Raw genomic sequence first — 19,940 nt, forward strand, 5'->3', positions numbered from 1 at the left:
ATCCCTTTAAAAAAACAAAAACCGCAGCTCGGCTTGGTCAGAACCTGCCACAGTGTGGACAAGTACACAAAACAATAGACAGGATGTGCGTGGAGCGATGGTGGGAGCTGAGTCAGCACTGAGGGCAGTACAGCACAAGGCAGGGACTGCATTTCAGGGGGGCCTGCAGCTCATATGAGTTGATTGGTAAGTAGGGGATAATAAGAATATAAAGTGGATGTTGGTTCATATGTGATTCTTTTCTAGGCCTGGGGAACTAGAAGAACAGAAATATAATAATAACTTTCACTATGAAAAGGAGAGGAAAAAGCTATTGATTGGGCTGCTATGTTGCCTAAAGGAGCCATCAGGATTGTATTTAAGAAACTAAAAACTAGTGCCTGCATCCATTGCATCCTTCACTGTAGATGAACGTGCCCAGTTTCGTTCAGCTGTCAGGTCCTGGTGGGACACCCTTCCCCAGGCCCCCCTGAAATGCAGTCCCTGCCTTGTGCTGTACTGCCCTCAGTGCTGACTCAGCTCCCACCATCGCTCCACGCACGTCCTGTCTATTGTTTTGTGTACTTGTCCACACTGTGGCAGGTTCTGACCAAGCCGAGCTGCGGTTTTTGATTTTTTTAAAGGAATGGGGTGGGAGGGCTATCAGGCATGCCTATTTAACAGAATATGAATTTTCTCTGGAATGTGAATTGTGTTATAGCTGATGCGTGCATTGTTATGGGTCTATTGTTTCCATCACGGTGTTAAAAAATTATAAATACAAGGCTTGGTTTACTTGGATATTGTTGTTTAGTTGCTAAGTCATGTCTGACTCTTTGTGACCCCCTGGACTGAAGCACTCAAAGCTCCTCTGTCCTTTACTATCTCCCAGAGTTTGCTCAAATTCATGTCCATTGACTCATTGACACTATCTAACCATCCTTTCCTCTGCCACCCTCTTCTCCTCCTGCTGTCAGTCTTTCCCATCATTAGGGTCTTTTCCAGTGAGTCAGCTCTTCGCATCAGGTAGCCAAAGTATCAGAACTTCAGCTTCAGCATCAGTCCTTCCAGTGAATATTCAGGGTTGATATCATTGCCGTCCAAGGGACTCTCAAGAGATTGCTGCTGCTGCTGCTGCTGCTGCTGCTAAGTCGTTTCAGTCGTGTCCGACTCTGTGCGACCCCATAGACGGCAGCCCACCAGGCTCTGCCAGCCCTAGGATTCTCCAGGCAAGAATACTGGAGTGGGTTGCCATTTCCTTCTCCAGTGCATGAAAGGGAAAAGTGAAAGTGAAGTCGCTCAGTTGTGTCCGACTCTTAGTGACCCCATGGACCGTAGCCTACCAGGCTCCTCCATCCATGGGATTTTCCAGGCAAGAGTACTGGAGTGGGGTGCTATTGCCTTCTCCGCTCAAGAGATTACTCTTGGGTTAATCAAATGCAGTTACTTGCTGATTCGTATCTGATTCTTTGTGACTCCAGGGAGCCTGCCAGGCTCCTCTGTTCATGGGATTCTCTAGGCAAGAATACTGGAGTGGGTTATCATTTCCTTCTCCAACTCAAATGCATATCCTTAACCAAACATGGTTGTAAACTACCAAACTCTATGAATAGTTTTATAAGGTTTGTACTTGGTTTATTTACTTTGAGTATCAGAGTTGTTGTCTCAAGTAATCAGGTTTTACTCCCAGCATCCATTACAAAATGTAGAAAATCTCTTTTTAATTCAGGGCTTTAGAAAGATCATAAAATTCCTGAATGTCAGTTGATAACTTGCATAGCAATTTACTTTACTGCACAGAGTAAGCAAAATCATATAGGACAAGTGATGATTCCTGAAAGGAATCTTCAGTTCCTATCTCACCTGTACCCTGTAGTGCCAAATTGAGGCTAGATTTCTTGCCTTTCATAGTCTGAAGCCTGGGGTTTCTCGTCTGGGTGGGCCACATTATGACATGATGATTTTTGTCTGGTTGTTGCTCCCCTATGTCAAGACCTTTGCTATTATTTGCAGAAAATTATTATTCTCTGTGTCTGTAATTGCTTGTGGCTCACTATTAGTACCAACTCTCCACCACTAGTTTTCTAAAAGGGTTTTGTTTTCCTCCAATATGTTCATCAAATTGCGTGTTGGGTATTCCTGAGGCATGATCACACAGCCAGAAGCCTGTCTAGTTCTGATTACACTCTGCATTTTCTCTGTAAATTTGGGGCAGCGAAAAAGATCAGATTCTCTTATTTCTGACGAGTAGACAAAGAGTCTGAACTGAAAACAGAGGCAGAACCGTGGCCCCTGATCTTCTGTAACAAAGATCAGCATGCCCAATCACACTGTTAAAGGGTCTCCCTGGCTGACACTTTTCAGGATTACATTTTTAATTATGGCCCCTCTGCATGGATATTACTTGTATATTTATCTTGATCTTAGTTATCTTCCAACGCTAAATATTTAAGATGTTACTCTAATATTCAAATTTTGAAAGTTAATGTGATAAGATAAAAATATTATTCAGTTCAGTCGCTCAGTCGTGTCCAACTCTTTGCGACCCCATGAATTGCAGCACGCCAGGCCTCTCTGTCCATCACCAACTCCTGGAGTCTACCCAAACCCATGTCCATTGAGTTAGTGATGCCATCCAACCATCTCATCCTCTGTCGTCCCCTTCTCCTCCTGCCCCCAATCCTACCCAGCATTAGGGTCTTTTCCAATGAGTCAACTCTTCGCATGAGGTGGCGAAAGTATTGGAGTTTCAGCTTCAACATCAGTCCTTCCAATGAACACCCAGGATTGATCTCCTTTAGGATGGATTGATTGGATCTCCTTGCAGTCCAAGGGACTCTCAGAGTCTTCTCCAACACCACAGTTCAAAAGCATCAACTCTGCGGCACTCAGCTTTCTTCACCGTCCAACTCTCACATCCATACATGACCACCGGAAAAACCATAGCCTTGACTAGACGGACTTTTGTTGGCAAAGTAATGTCTCTGCTTAATGCTATCTAGGTTGGCCATAACCTTCCTTCCAAGGAGTAAGCGTCTTTTAATTTCATGGCTGCAATCACCATCAGCAGTGATCTTGGAGCCCAAAAAAATAAAGTCTGACACTGTTTCCACTGTTTCCCCATCTATTTCCCATGAAGTGATGGGACTAGATGCCATGATCGTAGTTTTCTGAACGTTGAGCTTTAAGCCAACTTTTTCACTCTCCTCTTTCACTTTCATCAAGAGGCTCTTTAGCTCTTCTTCACTTTCTGCCATAAGGGTGGTGTCATCTGCATATCTGAGGTTATTGATATTTCTCCCGGCAATCTTGATTCCAGCTTGTGTTTCTTCCAGCCTAGCGTTTCTCATGATGTACTCTGCAAAATATTATTAGGGGATTAAAAATATGAATTATGAAGAAATACTCTTCCTTCATTATTATGAAGGAAAACTCTTCCTCTGTAGTTATGAAGGGATTCTCTTCCTTCATAGTTATGAAGGGATACTATGAAGGAATAGTATCCCTTCATAATTCATATTGAACCCTTATTTATTTTATCTTATTTTTTCTGGGGCTACATGACACATTTGTTAGGACATAGTTTGAGGATTCAGAGGACATGATTTCTATTCCCGGACCACACGATCAAAGCAGTCCAGAGGGAACGCTGACACCTAGGTCTGCTTGGTTCTACAGCTCATGCACTTTCCCTGTGCTCACTGTAGCCACTCTCAACTTCGCTTGAACACTTAAGGGCCTTCTTCCCAGAAGCCATTGAAAGACTGACTATTTGTCAAAGGGAAAAATATTTGTTGTATAAATATAGGAAACTCTTAAAATTAAAAACAGAGCCTAATGTATTTTCCAAGTATCGATCAGAACTGTTACTTTTGCTGCTGCTGCAGTTTTCCAAGTAAGAAAATTATCCAAAGAAAAAGACGTTGAATTATGTGTTTGATATATGCTACAAAGAAAGAAAGAGGAAAGTGTATGGATGCAAATGGGTAAGAAATAGGTGCTTAGGTTTGAAGCAAGAAAAAAAAATTGACTTCTGATTTCTATGTGGGAAAACAAAGGCATCAAAGGGTGGTGTGTGAATGAATGTCTCAGAGAGTAGTCCATGATTCCTAAAGTGAGGCAGAGATCATTTCATGTAACTAGAAAGGACATTTTGAGAAGCATTGATATAATCACTCTTGGGATACAGGGGTTTTGAATAACCTAATGAAAAATGAGGCAAGTTTAAAAAAAAAAAACAGGAAAATGAATGTTAAAAAGGAGATCTATTTGATAGTGTGTTCTGATTTATGAAATGTGTCGGTAGACATCATCATTGTCATGATCGTAGGAATATCCTGTCAAGCATGTGCTTAGAGGGAAGTGTGGTCACATTATCTAATGTGTCATTCAACTTATCCCCATGTTAAGAAGCTTTATCCTGGAAAACAAGAGCTGCTTCCGGATGTACATAGTGGCTTCTGGGAGATTTTATTTTTCTGGAAATAAAATTTAAAAGTTTTACAAATCAAGTACTTTGTCTTTTCCATCAGATATTCTAAGACTGACACTACATTACTAATCCTGTTAAAAATTCAATGTTAATAGATTTTATTATTAGAAAAGATGATATCATGGCTGCCTGTACATTAAACTCAAGGTCACAGATTCAAATTTTTGAATATCATCTTAATCTTGCTCTTTCTTTTCAGTTGATTTGATCATATACATTTGGATGTCTGAAAGCCAATATACTCTTCTATTTTATTGATTCTACTAGTTAAACATTTCTGAGATGTATGATAATCCATGATTCAGTTAAAATAACAAAAAGGCTACTTGAGATTTATCGTAGACTGGATATTAAAATATGTGATGATAGGTGTTGCCCCATAAGCTACAAAGGCAGCCATATTAGCATAGTTTGTGAGAGTAATTGTGAGTTCTCATGCCTTATACTGGTTTAAGTTTTCTTTTCTTTCTTTCTTTTTTAATGTAACGCTCTCTGTATGGTTTATCCTGTTTTGAGTAAAGTACATGTTTTAAGTGAAATGCCTGAGGTTCTTAAATGATACTTCCTACTAACGTTTTTGGAGAAGGCAATGGCACCCCACTCCAGTACTCTTGCCTGGAAAATCCCATGGACAGAGGAGCCTGGAGGGTTGCAGTCCATGGGGTCGCTAAGAGTCGGACACGACAGAGCAACTTCACTTTCACTTTTCCCTTTCATGCACTGGAGAAGGAAATGGCAACCCACTCCAGTGTTCTTGCCTGGAGAATCCCAGGGACAGGGGAGCCTGGTGGCCTGCTGTCTATGGGGTCGCACAGAGTCGGACACGACTGAGGTGACTTAGCAGCAACTAACGTTTTCTCCTAGCTTATAAAGGGAAACACTAAATTATGTTTGAGAGTTCTCTACCATTTAGTCCTCAGAACACTAATTGTTCTTAGACTTCAGTTTACTTTAACTATAGGAAGACTTGCATCTACCTTGGGAAGAGTAGGAACCTTGATAGACTTGGGTTCTATCAAGATAATACTTATTTATTAATAATTCAATTATCAAAAAGTCATAAATTTCAGTCCAGGTAAGGTGTTGACTTTAAAATATGTGAATTTGGCTTCCAAATGGTCCCGTCTGCTTACCGGAAGTACTATTCAAAGTTTCCTTCAGAAAAATGCCAAAATAAAGACGGCAGTCCCCATTTCATTATAAAAAACAAGTTGCTATAGCTTCAAGTTAAATTACTAATGTTAGTTTATTGACTTTTAAATAGACACTCACAGCCATATGGAATGAAAACATTAGCTGGTGGGGGTAGGGGAATGCATTGTGGTTGGAAGATATTCCTAGGTTGTGATTAAATGGCAAACATAAAAGTAGCTCTGTGTACCGAGTGAAGTTTTTGTGTTTCATGTGACTGTCATTATTAATCTCTCTTCCTTATATTAAAATATCTAATTTGGTCTTACAAAGCAAAGTAAACATAGAAAACAGCCTGGAATATATCAATCATCCTCTTGTTCATTATTTCCATTTCTTATTTTGCAGTTATCAGTGAGTTTTCTAATACACATGGTTTATCTATCAGTCTAAAGAGTTATATATTAGTATGAAAAGAATTCACTCTAATTTTTATCTAGCTTATATAGCACTCAATTTTTCTCCTTTATGAAATAGCAGAAACTAATTATCTTTATATTCTTTTTCTTTAACTTTTTATTTTGTATTGGAGTATAGCCAGTTAACAATTCTGTGATAGTTTCAAGTGGACAGGAAAGGAACTCAGCCATGCATACATATACTTGTATCCATTCCTCCCAAACTTCCCTGCCACCCAGCCTGCCACATAACATTGAGCAGAGTTCCCTGTGCTATACAGTAGGTCCTTGTTGGTTATCCATTTTAAATACAGCAGTGTGTACCTGTCCATCCCAACTCCCTACTATCCATCCTTTTCCCCAGCAACCATAAGTTCATTCTCAAAGTCTGTGAGTTTACTTCTGTTTTGTAAATAAGTTCATTTGTATCATGTCTTCTTAGATTCCACATAAAAGGATGTCATATGATGTTTCTGTTTCTCTGTCTGACTTACTTCACTCAAGATGGCAATCTTTAGGTCCATCCATGTTGCTGCAAAAGGCATTATTTCACTTTTCATGGCTGAGTAATATTCCTTTGTATATACATGCCACATCTTCTGTATCCATTCCTCTGTTGATGGACGTTTCGCTTGTGTCTGTGTCTTGGCTTTTGAAAACAGTGCTGCAGTGAACATTGGGGTGCAGGTATCCTTTCAGGGCATGTTTTCCTCCAGCTGTGTGCCGGGACTGGGATTGCAGGGTCATATGGTATCTCTGTATTCAGATTTTTAGGGAACCTCCATGCTGTTCTCCATAGTGGCTGTGCGAGTTTACATTCCCACCAACAATGTAGGAGGGTTCCCTTCTCTCCACATCCTCTCCAGCATTTATTGTCGTAATGATCTTTATATTCTGTTTTACAGTGTTATAGCTGATCTTGAGAAATAGGAATTATCTTAGTTCAGAATGTAGAATTCTAAGTAGGCCTTCAATTATATATTTCTTGATTTATATATTAATAATATGCTCTAATAATAATAATAATAAATACAGTATACTGGGTACCTATTATATTCTTGGTGTAATGATATGAATTATATATTCATATTTCTAAATATTAAGGCAACATTGCAAGGCCAATGTTAATATTCCCAGTTTTAAGTTGAGGGGATTTGAATACACATAGTTTATCAGTCTAAAGAGTTATATTAATGTGATAAGAATTCATTCAAAGTTTTTTATCTAGCTTATATATACATTAATTTACATATGACTCAGGAAGGTTAAGTAACATATCCAAACTATATAGCTTATGAGTACCTAATAACTGACAGCTAAAAGTCAAGTCAAATTCTGTCTGAATCTAGAGCTTTTTCTCCATCCAACAAGTTAAATGATTTAGAATGTTATGTAGTTGCCCTTCATGTAAAAGTGATTCTGTGGTTCTCATGAATCAAATATAAATTATTATCTGAAGCCTGTTTCTAGTTCACATAATATATCTCTCTTTTCTTTAGAAAATACGTAAACATAAAGTCCCCTCCTTCCAAAGATTTTGACCATATAGGATCTCTTTAAAACTGAAAAGGAACTCTTTGAGTCAATGAGTATGTAAAGTGAAACTTACTTTGACTCGAGCTTTGATGTTTTAGAAGAGTCCTTTCACTATATCCTGTGCAGTTATTGCAACAAGAGCTAGGCTGGCCCTTAGAACCAAGGAGAACCTTAAGAATGTAGGCAAAATCACTGGAAATTTCCTGAATTTCATTCCACATGTATCCATTTAAGCAACACACATAGAGTGCTTATCATTTGGCTCCGCAGTGGCTTAGGCACGAAGATGAATGACATCTCTGTTCTTGACTTGCTGAGGTCTAGTGTGGGGAATAGATGTGTAGCCAGTGTTAAAATATCCAATGATTTATGTTATGGTAGAAGGAAGGACAAAATTCAGTTCAGTTCAGTTGCTTAGTCGTGTCTGACTCTGCCACCCCATGGACTGCAGCACACCAGGCTTCCCTGTACATCACCGACTCCCAGAGCTCACTCAAACTCATGTCCATTAAGTTGGTGATGCCATCCAACCATCTTATCCTCTGTCATCCCCTTTTCCTCCTGCCTTCAATCTTTCCCAGCATCAGGGTCTTTTCCAATGAGTCAGTTCTTCACATCAGGTGGCCAAAGTATTGGAGCTTCAGCTTCAGCATCAGTCCTTCCAATGAATATTAGGACTGATTTCCTTTAGAATTGACTGGTTTGTTTTCCTTGCATTCTAAGGGACTCTCAAGAGTCTTCTCCAACACCACAGTTCAAAAGCATCAATTCTTCCGTGCTCAGCTTTCTTTATGGTCCAACTCTCACATCCATACATGACTACTGGAAAAACCATAGCTTTCACTAGATGGACCTTTGCTGGCAAAGTAATGTCTCTGCTTTTTAATATGCTGTCTAGGTTGGTCATAGCTTTTCTTCCAAGGAGCAAGTGTCTTTTCATTTCATGGCTGCAATCACCATTTGCAGTGATTTTGGAGCCCAAGAAAATAAAGTCTGTCACTGTTTCCATCGTTTCCCCATCTGTTTGCCATGAAGTGATAGGACTGGATGCCATGATTTTAGTTTTTTAAATGTTGAGTTTTAAACCAGCTTTATCACTCTCCTGTTTCAGTTTCATCAAGAGGCTTTTCAGTTCCTCTTAACTTTCTGCCATAAGGATGGTGTCATCTGCATATCTGAGGTTACTGATATTTCTCCTGGTAATCTTATTCCAGCTCGTGCTTCATCCAGCCTGGCATTTCATATGATGTACTGTGCATATAAGTTAAATAAGCAGGGTGACAATATACAGCCTTGACATACTCCTTTCCCAATTTGAAACCAGTCCATTGTTCCATCTGCGATTCTAACTGTTGCTTCTTGACCTGCATACAGATTTCTTAGAAGGCAAGTAAGGTGGTCTGGTATTCCCATCACTTGAAGAATTTTCCACAGTTTGTTGTGATCCACACGGTCAAAGGCTTTGGTGTAGTCAATAAAGCAGAAGTAGATTTTTTTTGGAACAGCCTTGCTTTTGCAATGATCCAGCGGATGTTGGCAATTTGTCTCTGGTTCCTCTGCCTTTTCTAAATCCAGATCTGAAAGTTCTCAGTTCACCTCCTGTTAAAGCCTCACTTAGAGAATTTTGAGCATTACTTCGCTAGTGTGTGAGATGAGTGCAATTGTGCAATAGTTTGAACATTCTTTGGCATTGCCTTTGTTTGGGATTGGAATGAAAACTGACCTTTTCCAGTCCTGTGGCCACTACCGAGTTTTCCAAATTTGCTAGTATATTGAGCACAGCACTTTAACAGCATAATCTTTTAGAAATAACTCACTTCCACTAGCTTTGTTTGTAGTTAGTTCCTTTCATTCACAGCAGTTCAGGTCAGGGAAGGCTTTTCTGGGGAGATGAGCTTTGGATAGAGTTCTGAAGGGTGAAATGGATATACTGCTTTTTTACTCTTGATAAATGGTGAACCAGCAGAGCCACTATCTCCCTTCCATGAACTTAGCAAATACGAGACTTTTTTATGAGGTGAGTGGGAAAAAATCCAGAAATATGCTGTCTGTAAAAGCCATATTTAAAGGGAAACAAAGAGTAATACTAAAGGGATAGGTCACTGTCTATCAGAGTAGTTGAGGAGATCAATAAAGGAATCAGGAAGAATCAGACAATTAGAACAGACTGATCACTGGTAGTGAAAGTGAATTTGTAACTTAAACTCCAAACAGACAAAACTCTAGGATTGGACAGCTTCACAGGTGAATTCTAACAAACATATAAAGATGATCTAATATTGTTCCTTCTCAAACTATGTCAAAAAATTGAAGAAGACAAAACATTCCCAATTTAATTCTATAAGACCACTAGAATCTGATATCAAAACCAAAGACACCTCTAAACATAATTATAGGAAAATATATTTGATGAATATAGATGCAAATGTCCTCAACAAATATTATCAAACTGAATCTAACAATACATAAAAACAGCCCTATACCTTTTTATCAAAGTATAGTATGATCAAGTTGGATTTAGCCCAGAGACACAAGGATGGTTTAATATTTGCAAACCAATCAGTGTGATACACCATATTAACAAAAGGAAGGGCATAAATCACATGCTCATCTCAATAAACACAGAAAAAGCATTTGACAAAATTCAACATCCATTAATGATAAAAATTTTCATTCTAATTGCTATAGAGAGAACATATCTCAACATAATAAAGGATATTATGGAAAACCCACAGATAGCATCATACTCTACAGTGAAAAATTGAAAGCTTTTACTGTAAAATTAGGAACAAGACAGGGATCCCCCCTTTACTACTTCAACTTAAATGCAGTATTGGAATTCCCAGATGTAGCCATCAGACAAGAAAAGAAAGTCATCCAAATTGGAAGGGAAGAAGTTAAACAGTCACTATTTGCAGGTAACATGATACTCTACATAGAAAACCCTAAAGTCTCCACAAAAGAATAATAGCAAAATAAGAAATAATAGAAAAACTAAACAAATATAGTAACATCTGGTCCCATCACTTCATGGCAGATGGAAAAACAGTGGAAACAGTGACAGACTTTGTTTTCTTGGGCTCCAAAATCACTGCAGATGGTGACTGCAGCCATGAAATTAAAAGGCGCTTGCTCCTTGGAAGAAAAGCTATGACAAGCCTAGACAGAGTATTAAAAAGCAGAGACATTACTTTGCCAAGAAAGATCCGTCTAGTCAAAGCTATTTGGTTTTTCCAGTAGTCATGTATGGATATGAGAGTTGGACCATAAAGAAGGCTGAGCACCGAAAAATTTATGCTTTCGAACTGTGGTGCTGGAGAAGACTGTTGAGAGTCCCTTGGACTGTAAGAAGATAAAACAAATCAATCCTAAAGGAAATCAATTCTAAATATTCATTGGAAGGACTGATGCTGAAGCTGAAGCTCCAATACTTTGGCCAACTGATGGGAAGAACTAACTCACTGGAAGAGACCCTGATGCTGAGAAAGATTGAAGACAGGAGAAGGGGGCAACAGAGGACGAGATGGTTGGATGGCATTGCCAACTCAAGGGACATGAGTTTGAGAAAGCTCCAGAGATGGTGATGGACTGGCAAGCCTGGTGTGCTGCAGTCCATGGGGTCGCAAAGAGTTGGACACAACTGAGCAACTAAGCACATAGCTTTCAACTATAGTATTTATCCAGATCATAATTATGACTATTAATTTTTGGCAATCAGAATCACATCTATTTCCAAGATGATAAATATTAAAGGTACTGCTACATAAGAATGAAACACACTTTGTAGTATAATATAAAATTAAAAATTTGAAGTGTACCAAATAGCAAAGTTTAGAATATTGATTTTACTTAATTGGAATTCTCCCCCAATTTTTATTTTCATAGCCCTATAACCAACAATAGCATTTTTGTCTTGCAACTAAGATTTCTACTAAAAGTTTCTAGTGTTTTAAATACCTTGTATATACATAGTTTGGTAAACATAGTATAAGTTTGCCAAGGATATACAATTTGAAATACAAAATCAGTATTAAATGGTCTTCTTCAGTCTATTACCAAGTTTATTTTCATTTTGAAAACTATACTATAATAATAATGCTTGATTTGAAATTAGACCCAAAATAGATAATTTATTTACATCTTTAGCCATCTAATCGTTGCTTTGGAAAGGATGATCTTATCTACTAGTTCTCAAACTTCATTGTGCATCAGAATCTCTGGAAGGGCTTTTATAATTCAGATTTCTCCCAGAGATTTTCATTTAATAGTTCTGACCCAATAAATTGTATTTCTAACAAGTTCCTGGATGATCCTGATGTTCTATAATCCCCTAAAAATAGAATAAATCATGGATCAATCCATCCAGTTTGAAGGGAAGAGTTAGAGAAGAAATGATTTTCAGTCAAAGCAAAGCCAACAATTCTAGGGTTTTTATGGAAGTTGTTTTGTTTTCATTTGAAACAGTCTCCCTGGAATTTCACTGCTCATGTGTTTTTGCAGACCCTTTGCATCCAGGGAATTTTCCTTATCTGAAGAGCATCTGGTAATCAATTAGGTTGTTATAGTACAGAGGAATGACCTGTAAATTGATTATCCACTATTTAGTAAGAGGGCTTCCCTGGTGGCTCAGTGTAAAGGAGCTGCCTGCCACTGCAGAAGACATGAATTCGATCCCTAGGTCAGGAAGATCTCCGGGAACAGGAAATGGCAACCACGCCAGTATTCTTGCCTGGAAAATCCCACGGACAGAGGAGCCTGGCAGGCTACAGTCCATAGGGTTGCAAAAGAGTCAGACATGACTTAGTGACTAAACAACAGCAACAAATTTAAGAAGAATTTTTCATGTTTTTCCAAGAGACAGAAATTTCAGAAAAATAAGCTACTTAGTTCAAAATAAAAATTAGTACATTGTACTCTCCCTCTCCTTGCTGTTCCTCTGGGGTCAAGGAATCAAGTCAGTTCCCTGCAGGTAAGTATGTGTAACTTCATCACTGTGGCAATACTTTGAGAAATGTGAGGATGGGAGAAGCAGCAAGATGAGTGAGTAAGAGTACATAGAGGAGTTAAAGCTCTGGGTGAGTAGTTTGTAGCTTCTTGTAAAGCACTATTTAGTATTTCAGGCAAATGAGTTTTAAATCTTACTGCATCTAGATTCTAGAACCATAAGATTTGGTAGTACATGAAAAGTCTATGCTTGATTATAGATGAACAAAGGATGTATTATGGTGGAAGAATAGATCAGGTTATAGCACCTTCTTCGCTTTTTTTCCAGTGGAGTTTTCTGTAATCATTTTATTTGTGGAAATATGTTGATGCCATATAGATTTTTTAAGCTATAATTTAAAATTTTAAGTAAAATTGAATTTAAATGTTTAATTAATTTTTTTTTCATCTTGCCTATATATCCTTAAAAAGAAATGGAATTATCATAAGTACTTTGAATGACAGTTTCCCTTAGGATTCAATGCCTATTTTAAATATTTTGCCCTATTCTTTTTTACTCATTAAGTAAATGTAATATTTAGATCAGCTTCCAAAATGTTTATTAAATCGAATTAAAATTTATTATATTAAAATTTTAAAACTACCCATCTATTCTAGCCTTACATTTACATTAACTTGTTATAGTTCTTATAATATGAAATTTAGTATCTTTTTTTCCTAGTCAGTAAAATTGGTTTTGCAAATACCCAGATGGGAACTTAGTCACATTTCTTTACTGACTTTATTGAGATGGTGTGAGAAGAATTACTTCAACATTCATGATATTTAATTTCTTAGATAATAGAGGTAATCAATATACTTGGTAGTGATTTTAATGATGCTGTTTTTCCCCCAGAAACAAATGGTATCTATTTTATATAAGTGTCCTGTGTCTTTTTGCTCTAAACTAAGTTTTCACTATCAAGAGTTGAAAGACAAGTCTGCTAATGACAAAACATGCTGAAAGAATGCATGGATGAAATATAAATAAACCTGAAATTATATAACTTGATCAGAGTGAAGAAGATCCATTATTTGTACCATTCTATGTGGATTGCCCTATCTGGGGACCTCTGAGAATGGATCATTACTCTTTTGAGTTTCACTTTATTTTATTTTGTATGATTATAAAAGCTTGGTGAATATTTTTGTAAATTGTAGTTTGAGGGAATAATGTAAATGTAAAACGACAAGAGATTTATATTATGTCAATACAGATGGTCCCCAATGTCAGTGGTTCAGTTACTGAACCAGGTTCATCCTGCTGACACACAGCAAGCCAAAACGCTGAACCCCCTGGAGATTTTCAGCAGAGAGAGGACTTACTGGAAAGGCACCCTGGTGAGAAGACTGAAGAACAAATCTCACAGACCAAGGGTTAGGGGTATTTATGGGAAAAAGAATAAGAAAAGCAGGGGCATCTGAGGCGTGGGGAGCTTGAGAAGCCTGGGGAAAGGTGACTGGAAAAGGTGCAATAATTATCTCCAGGTGCCACTAAGCTACAGGCTCCTACACGTTCAAAAGGTCACTTTGTGGGCACTGGGCATGCCCATTTGAAGAGTCCGTGGTCCTACCCAGTCTTAACCAACTCAGCTCAAATTATATGCAGCTGACTCCAGGTTTTTGGAAAACTTCTTGGGCACACATCTTACTGTTTAGGCCATGTGCTCTTGGAGGACATGCAAATATTAAAACCACCTTGATTAGTCCAGGCAGGTGAAATAGATTTGACTAATCACTATGCATGGTTTCAGTTCCATTTACCAATTTTAAACTTTACTACGGTATGAAAAAGATAAGCATTTAGTAGAAAACATAGTTCGGGTTTTGATCTTTTCTGTGCTAGTGATAAGCCTTTTGATATTTTCTGAAGATGCTGGGCAGCAGCCGTGAGCCCCAGTTCCTAGTCAGCCACAGTGACCGCTGGGTAAATAACCAATATGCTTAAAAACATTTAGTTTTCACTTTCAGCACAGTATTCAGTCAATTACACAAGATATTCAATACTCCATGTAAAATACGCTTTGTATTAGATGCTTTTGTCCAACTGTAGATTTCCCTAAGTGTTCTGAGCCTGTTTCAAGTAGGCTAGGATAAGCTAGGAGAAGGAAATGGCAACCCACTCCAGTATTCTTGCCTGGAGAATCCTAGGGACGGCGGAGTCTGGTGGACTGCCGTCTATAGGGTCGCACAGGGTCGGACACGACTGAAGCGACTTAGCAGCAGCAGCAGCAGCAGCAGCAGCAGAATAAGCTATGTAATGGCAACCCATTCCAGTACTCTTGCCTGGAAAATCCCATGGACAGAGGAGCCTGGTAGGCTTTAGTCCATGGGGTCGCTAATAGTCAGACACGACTGAGCGACTTCACTTTCACTTTTCACTTTCATGCATTGGAGAAGGAAATGGCAACCCACTCCAGTGTTCTTGCCTGGAGAATCCCAGCGACGGGGGAGCCTAGTAGGCTGCCGTCTATGGGGTTGCACAGAGTTGGACACGACTGAAGCGACTTAGCAGCAGTAGCAGCAGCAGGATAAACTATGATGTTTGGTGGGTTAAGTGTACGTTAAACACATTTTGACTTAATGATATTTTTCATGTAGGGGTTTATTGGGAAGTAACCACAACTTTAGTCAGGGAAATTTTGTACTAGGATTTTTTTTTTAAAGAGAAAGGTTGTGTTTTTAAAAAATATATATTTTTATTTATTTATTTTGCTGCACCAGGTCTTTGTTGAGGCATGTGGGATCTAGTTCCCTGACCAAGGGTTAAACCCAGGTCCTCTACGTTGGGAGTGTGGAGTCTTAACCACTGGGCTTCCAGGGAAGTCCCTGTACTAGAATTTTTGTCATCTCTCTTATATGTTTATCACTAGGTTTATATATTCTGCTTAAAATCACTCTGAGACAATTGAATGATTCTATTTTTCATAAGTAGATAATATCAAAGTTTATTCTGAATGTCTCAGATACTTATTTGCATTATAAGGGATGAAATGGTAGGCTTGAGAACATGAATTCTGGTCCTGCTAGGCTAGACTACCTGTTAGAAACTAAGCAAGTCTCTTTTGTCATAACTCCATTAATGAATGCTTTTTGCATCCTTCATAACCCTAAAAAGTTTACTTTCTTCATGTGTAAATTAGGCAGACCATTCGTTCTAGATCAATTATTTTTTTTTCCTTCCAGTTTTACTAAGATATAATTGACATACAGTGCTGTATGTTTAAGGTGTAGGGCATAGTGTCTTGACTTACATACAGCATTAATGATTACCACAAGAAGTTTAGTGAGTATTCATCTGATACATCATCTACTATAGATACAAGATAAAGTGAAAAGAAAAACATTTTTTTCTTGTGATGAGAACTCTTGGAATTTACTCTCTTTACAACGTTTTTTATAATAGACAACAGTGTTAATTATATTAATCATATATTAACTAATTATGTATTATGTAATATAATGATTATGTTGTACATTACATCCATATTCTTTATCTTATAACTAGAAGTTCGTACCTTTGACCACCTTCATCCAGTTCCTTTCCTCTTACCCCTCTACTCTGGTAATCACAAATCTGGTTTTCTGTTTTTTTTTTAAATGAGTTTGTCTTCAAAGTATGATTGACCTACAACACTGTGTTAGTTCCTGGTGCACAGCATAATGATTTGAGATACTTCCATACATTACAAAATGATAGTGATGATAAGTCTAGTTACCATCTATCACCCTACTTTTTTCCTTAATTTTTGTTTTAACACAAGAAGTCATTATCCAAAAGAAATCATTATTCAAAATAAGCAGATGAAAATTAGGCTGCCCTGGTTCAGGGAAGAACCTCTTCTGGAGAACACTATGAGTCAGCTCACAGGTACCCTGTCATCCTTAGGGGACAGAGAGTTTGGACATCATTATAGATGTCCTCCCAGGTCTAAAATGTTGCGATTGGTTACATAATCTCTAAGTTGCCAGATCCACAGAATTTCCATTTATGGAATTTTAAACACCAATTTCTTAATAGAGTGAAGGTTTACTTATAACAACAGGTGAAATTAAATAGTTTTTCCCATTGACAGGAGCATAAGGTTTTCTTGTTTTGCTTAAGTCAAATGTAATTTGGAATAACTCTTTAAAAAATCTTGTAATTTATCTGTTCAAATATAATTGTGCAATGTGTGCATGCTAAGTCACTTCAGCCGTGTCCGACTCTTTGCGACCCCATGAACTGTAGCCCACCAGTTTCCTCTGTCTATGGGATTCTCCAGGCAAGAATATTGGAGTGTGTAGCCATGCTCTCCTCCAGGGGATCTTCATGACCCAGAGATCAAACCCAGGTCTCTTAGGTCTCCTGCACTGGCAGGTGGGTTCTTTACCACTGTCGCCACCTGGGAATTGTGCAATAAGTAGAAGTAAATATACAAGAGAAGGAAAATTTAGTGCCATTTTTTAACAGTGCCTATTTAACCTGCCTATTGACCTAACATGCTTCCTCCTTTTCACCAAAACTCTGTCTCCTTGTTCTTTTCCTTCTGCCTCACTCTCTGGTTGACGAACATTCCTCCTTCTTCTGATTGTCCTGGGAACCTTGAAACACTCTGATGTTTCCCTTTCTTTCTGTGCTGCTACCAGTGCCTTAGGAATTTTATTTTTCTTGCTGATCTAGTTTAGAAAAAGGAGACTATCTCCCAGACCATTGGATTTTCACTTTGGGATTTGCCCTTGGAATTTGCTGGAAGCTAGCAAGCCAATTTATGATGTAGAATTTATTCCTCATATAGAAAAGATGTTGTAAGGATACACCAGAAACTATAGAATTTTTAGTACTAAATTCTGTAGCTCATTTACCTTACAGGTGAGTTCCACAATATGTGTTGGTCTGGGAATATGTTAACTATTATAAATACTATTTCTATAGAAAAGTGAGGTCTGTATTTCAGGCAATCAGTGTAGAGATAAATGCTGAACATTCAGAGCTGGGGACTGACTGCATATATTTATTGAACCACAGGTGCTTACATGCAGTAGTTCTGCACCATCCATAAGAAAAGTACCAACATAAGAGAAGTACCAACATGTTCTTTTCCTTTTGCTGCTGCTGCTGCTGCTGCTAAGTCGCTTCAGTCGTGTCCGACTCTGTGTGACCCCATAGACGGCAGCCCACCAGGCTCCGCCGTCCCTGGGATTCTCCAGGCAAGAATACTGGAGTGGGTTGCCATTTCCTTCTCCAGTGCATGAAAGGGAAAAGTGAAAGTGAAGTCGCTCAGTCATGTCTGACTCCTAGCGACCCCATGGGTCTGCAGCCTACCAGGCTCCTCCACCCATGGGATTTTCCAGGCAAGAGTACCGGAGTGGGGTGCCATTGCCTTCTCCTTTCCTTTTGCAGGTGAATTGAATTTAGCCTGAAAGGCTGAAATGGAGCATTTTTAGGTCTAAGTTGTGTGTGAATATACACACACACGTATATACTCAGATATATACACATTTTAAAAAAATTAGATATAATAGAGACTGAATAGGATATAATAGATAAGTGGTACTAAGATTGCATTAAGATTTGTGAAGACTTGTGAAGATTTGTGTGCCTTACATTAAATAGCAAGTAAAAAAATCAAGCTAGTCCTTTATAAACATTTTTTTCTAGGGTGTGCTTGTTTTCTGAAATTACCTCTACTAAATCTCCTGTCAGTCTTGAAACTAGAAGGCAGAAAAGCTTCTAGTGCTACAGCCAACTGCAGTGTAGCCAGAGAAACAGGCAACAAAAATAGAACACCAGGATTGCTGTGCGTGGGTGAGGCAGAAACCACATTATGAGCAAAAGCTTCCAGTATTATTTTAGAACCAATACAGAGCTCTGCACTTCTCTCCTCTCTTTTCCAAAAACACATACTACAAAAATAAAATGAAATGAAATGTATGTGCATTTGCCCTCTTAGAATTATGATTCTTGACTCCCCCCCCCCCCCTCCTTTCTTTGGATGCAAATTGCCAGTATGGAAACAGTGTGTAAAGCAAGCTTGGAGGGAGGAAAGAGTTAATGGCTTTTAAGGCCCTGCAATAGAGAATTATGGTTTGAAAGATAGAGGCTGGACAGCTGGGTTTGCTGGGGTATTTTTAAATGCATTAATGCAGGCTCCAATCACTCAGCCATGCTTGACCTATTTTTGGCTCAGGCCGACCATTGTTCTATTTCTGTGCCTGTGGGCCATGCTGTTGTTGATTCATATGCAAATGGATTATCACTAGCTTTAGCCAACTTGAGCTGAGAGAGACCAGAGAGGAGGAAGAGACACACACACAGATAGCAGAAGGGCACCGGCTGAAGCCACTGGCAGGACTGACTGACGGTTCCTACAAGGAAACTCTAGCAGCCTGAGGAACTATAAGCCAGGTTTAATTGGTTTCTTTTTCTCGTGGGTAGAGTTAATATTTTTCTACTTACTCTTACAAAGCAATAACCCTGAAGCACACTCCTAGTTCCCACCTGCTTTTAGTTTCCGGGATAGCCTGAACTCCAGAGAGCCCTAGCATCCACTCGGTCCTTTCTGCTTTATACACAGGTTGGTAACAGGAAAAGTGTCCAGGTCTTCTGAAAAGTGCGTGTCCCTCTGAACAGAAAGGAAATCATTGTTGAAGTTGATCCTCTGCCGTTTTTCCTTGGGGAGGAGGGAGGACCAGCCAGGGTAGCTCCTGGGGCCCGTGCACTGAGCAGCGATGAATCTTTCATGTAGCTAAAGTAAGAGTGATTGGAATATGCTGCAGACAATTTACGAGACTGACTCGTGTTTTTCTTCAGATGGGGTGGCTGGACGAGAGCAGCTCTTGGCTCAGCAGAGAATGCACAGTATGATCAGCTCAGGTAAGATCTTTCTTCATCACTGAGACGTTTTCTGTGTGAAAAGGGGGCTGACTTGGGAAATGCACCTCAGGGAAGCGCTTCTCTTAAGGATTTGCTGCTTTTTGGTGTTGATGTTGCTATTTTCTTGGTGCATCTGGAAGGTTTAACTTAGATCCCTTCCATTGCTGTTTCCGTGCATATTCAGTGTGCTCAGGGACAGGCTGCTTCTGAATGAAATCGCCAAGCTCTGATGAAGGATGGGACTGAGATAAGTAAAATGTAGTTGGGGGTGTTTTGCAACTGACTGACTGTGCAACTAGACAGAGATGTGTTCTGACTGTATGTGTGTTCTAGTGGGACTTTAAAAATCAGGTAAGTTCATATTAGGGCTGCAGTTTCCCTTGTAGCCGTCTCTAGCCAGATGATTTTATATTTACAGTGTGTCTACAGAATCACATCTATTTATAGACCTACCTTTTGAAATGTGTTTGCTACACGAGCTGTGAAGGTAGTTTTAATTTGGCTT

The 19,940-nt window shown here is 38.9% G+C and overlaps 1 protein-coding gene across 12 annotated transcripts in view; it reads left to right on the forward strand.

The window, feature by feature from the left end:
• HDAC9 (histone deacetylase 9) overlaps nucleotides 1-19,940 on the forward strand; it is a 788,642-nt gene that overhangs the window by 196,663 nt on the left and 572,039 nt on the right. For 5 of the 12 annotated variants that reach the window (XM_081537683.1, XM_081537685.1, XM_081537686.1 and 2 more), the window contains exons 1-2: nucleotides 18,851-18,967; nucleotides 19,373-19,435. In XM_081537683.1, coding sequence (XP_081393809.1) covers nucleotides 19,414-19,435 — 22 coding nt within the window. In that variant the 5' untranslated portion in view covers nucleotides 18,851-18,967; nucleotides 19,373-19,413. Of the gene's footprint in view, nucleotides 1-18,850; nucleotides 19,137-19,354; nucleotides 19,436-19,940 lie in introns of those variants that run through there. The other 7 variants (XM_081537682.1, XM_081537684.1, XM_081537690.1 and 4 more) reach the window with 3 other exon arrangements.

Source organism: Giraffa tippelskirchi, chromosome 10, assembly GCF_054371585.1.
Source record: "Giraffa tippelskirchi isolate mGirTip1 chromosome 10, T2T-mGirTip1v1.2.pri, whole genome shotgun sequence".
NCBI lineage: Eukaryota > Metazoa > Chordata > Mammalia > Artiodactyla > Giraffidae > Giraffa > Giraffa tippelskirchi.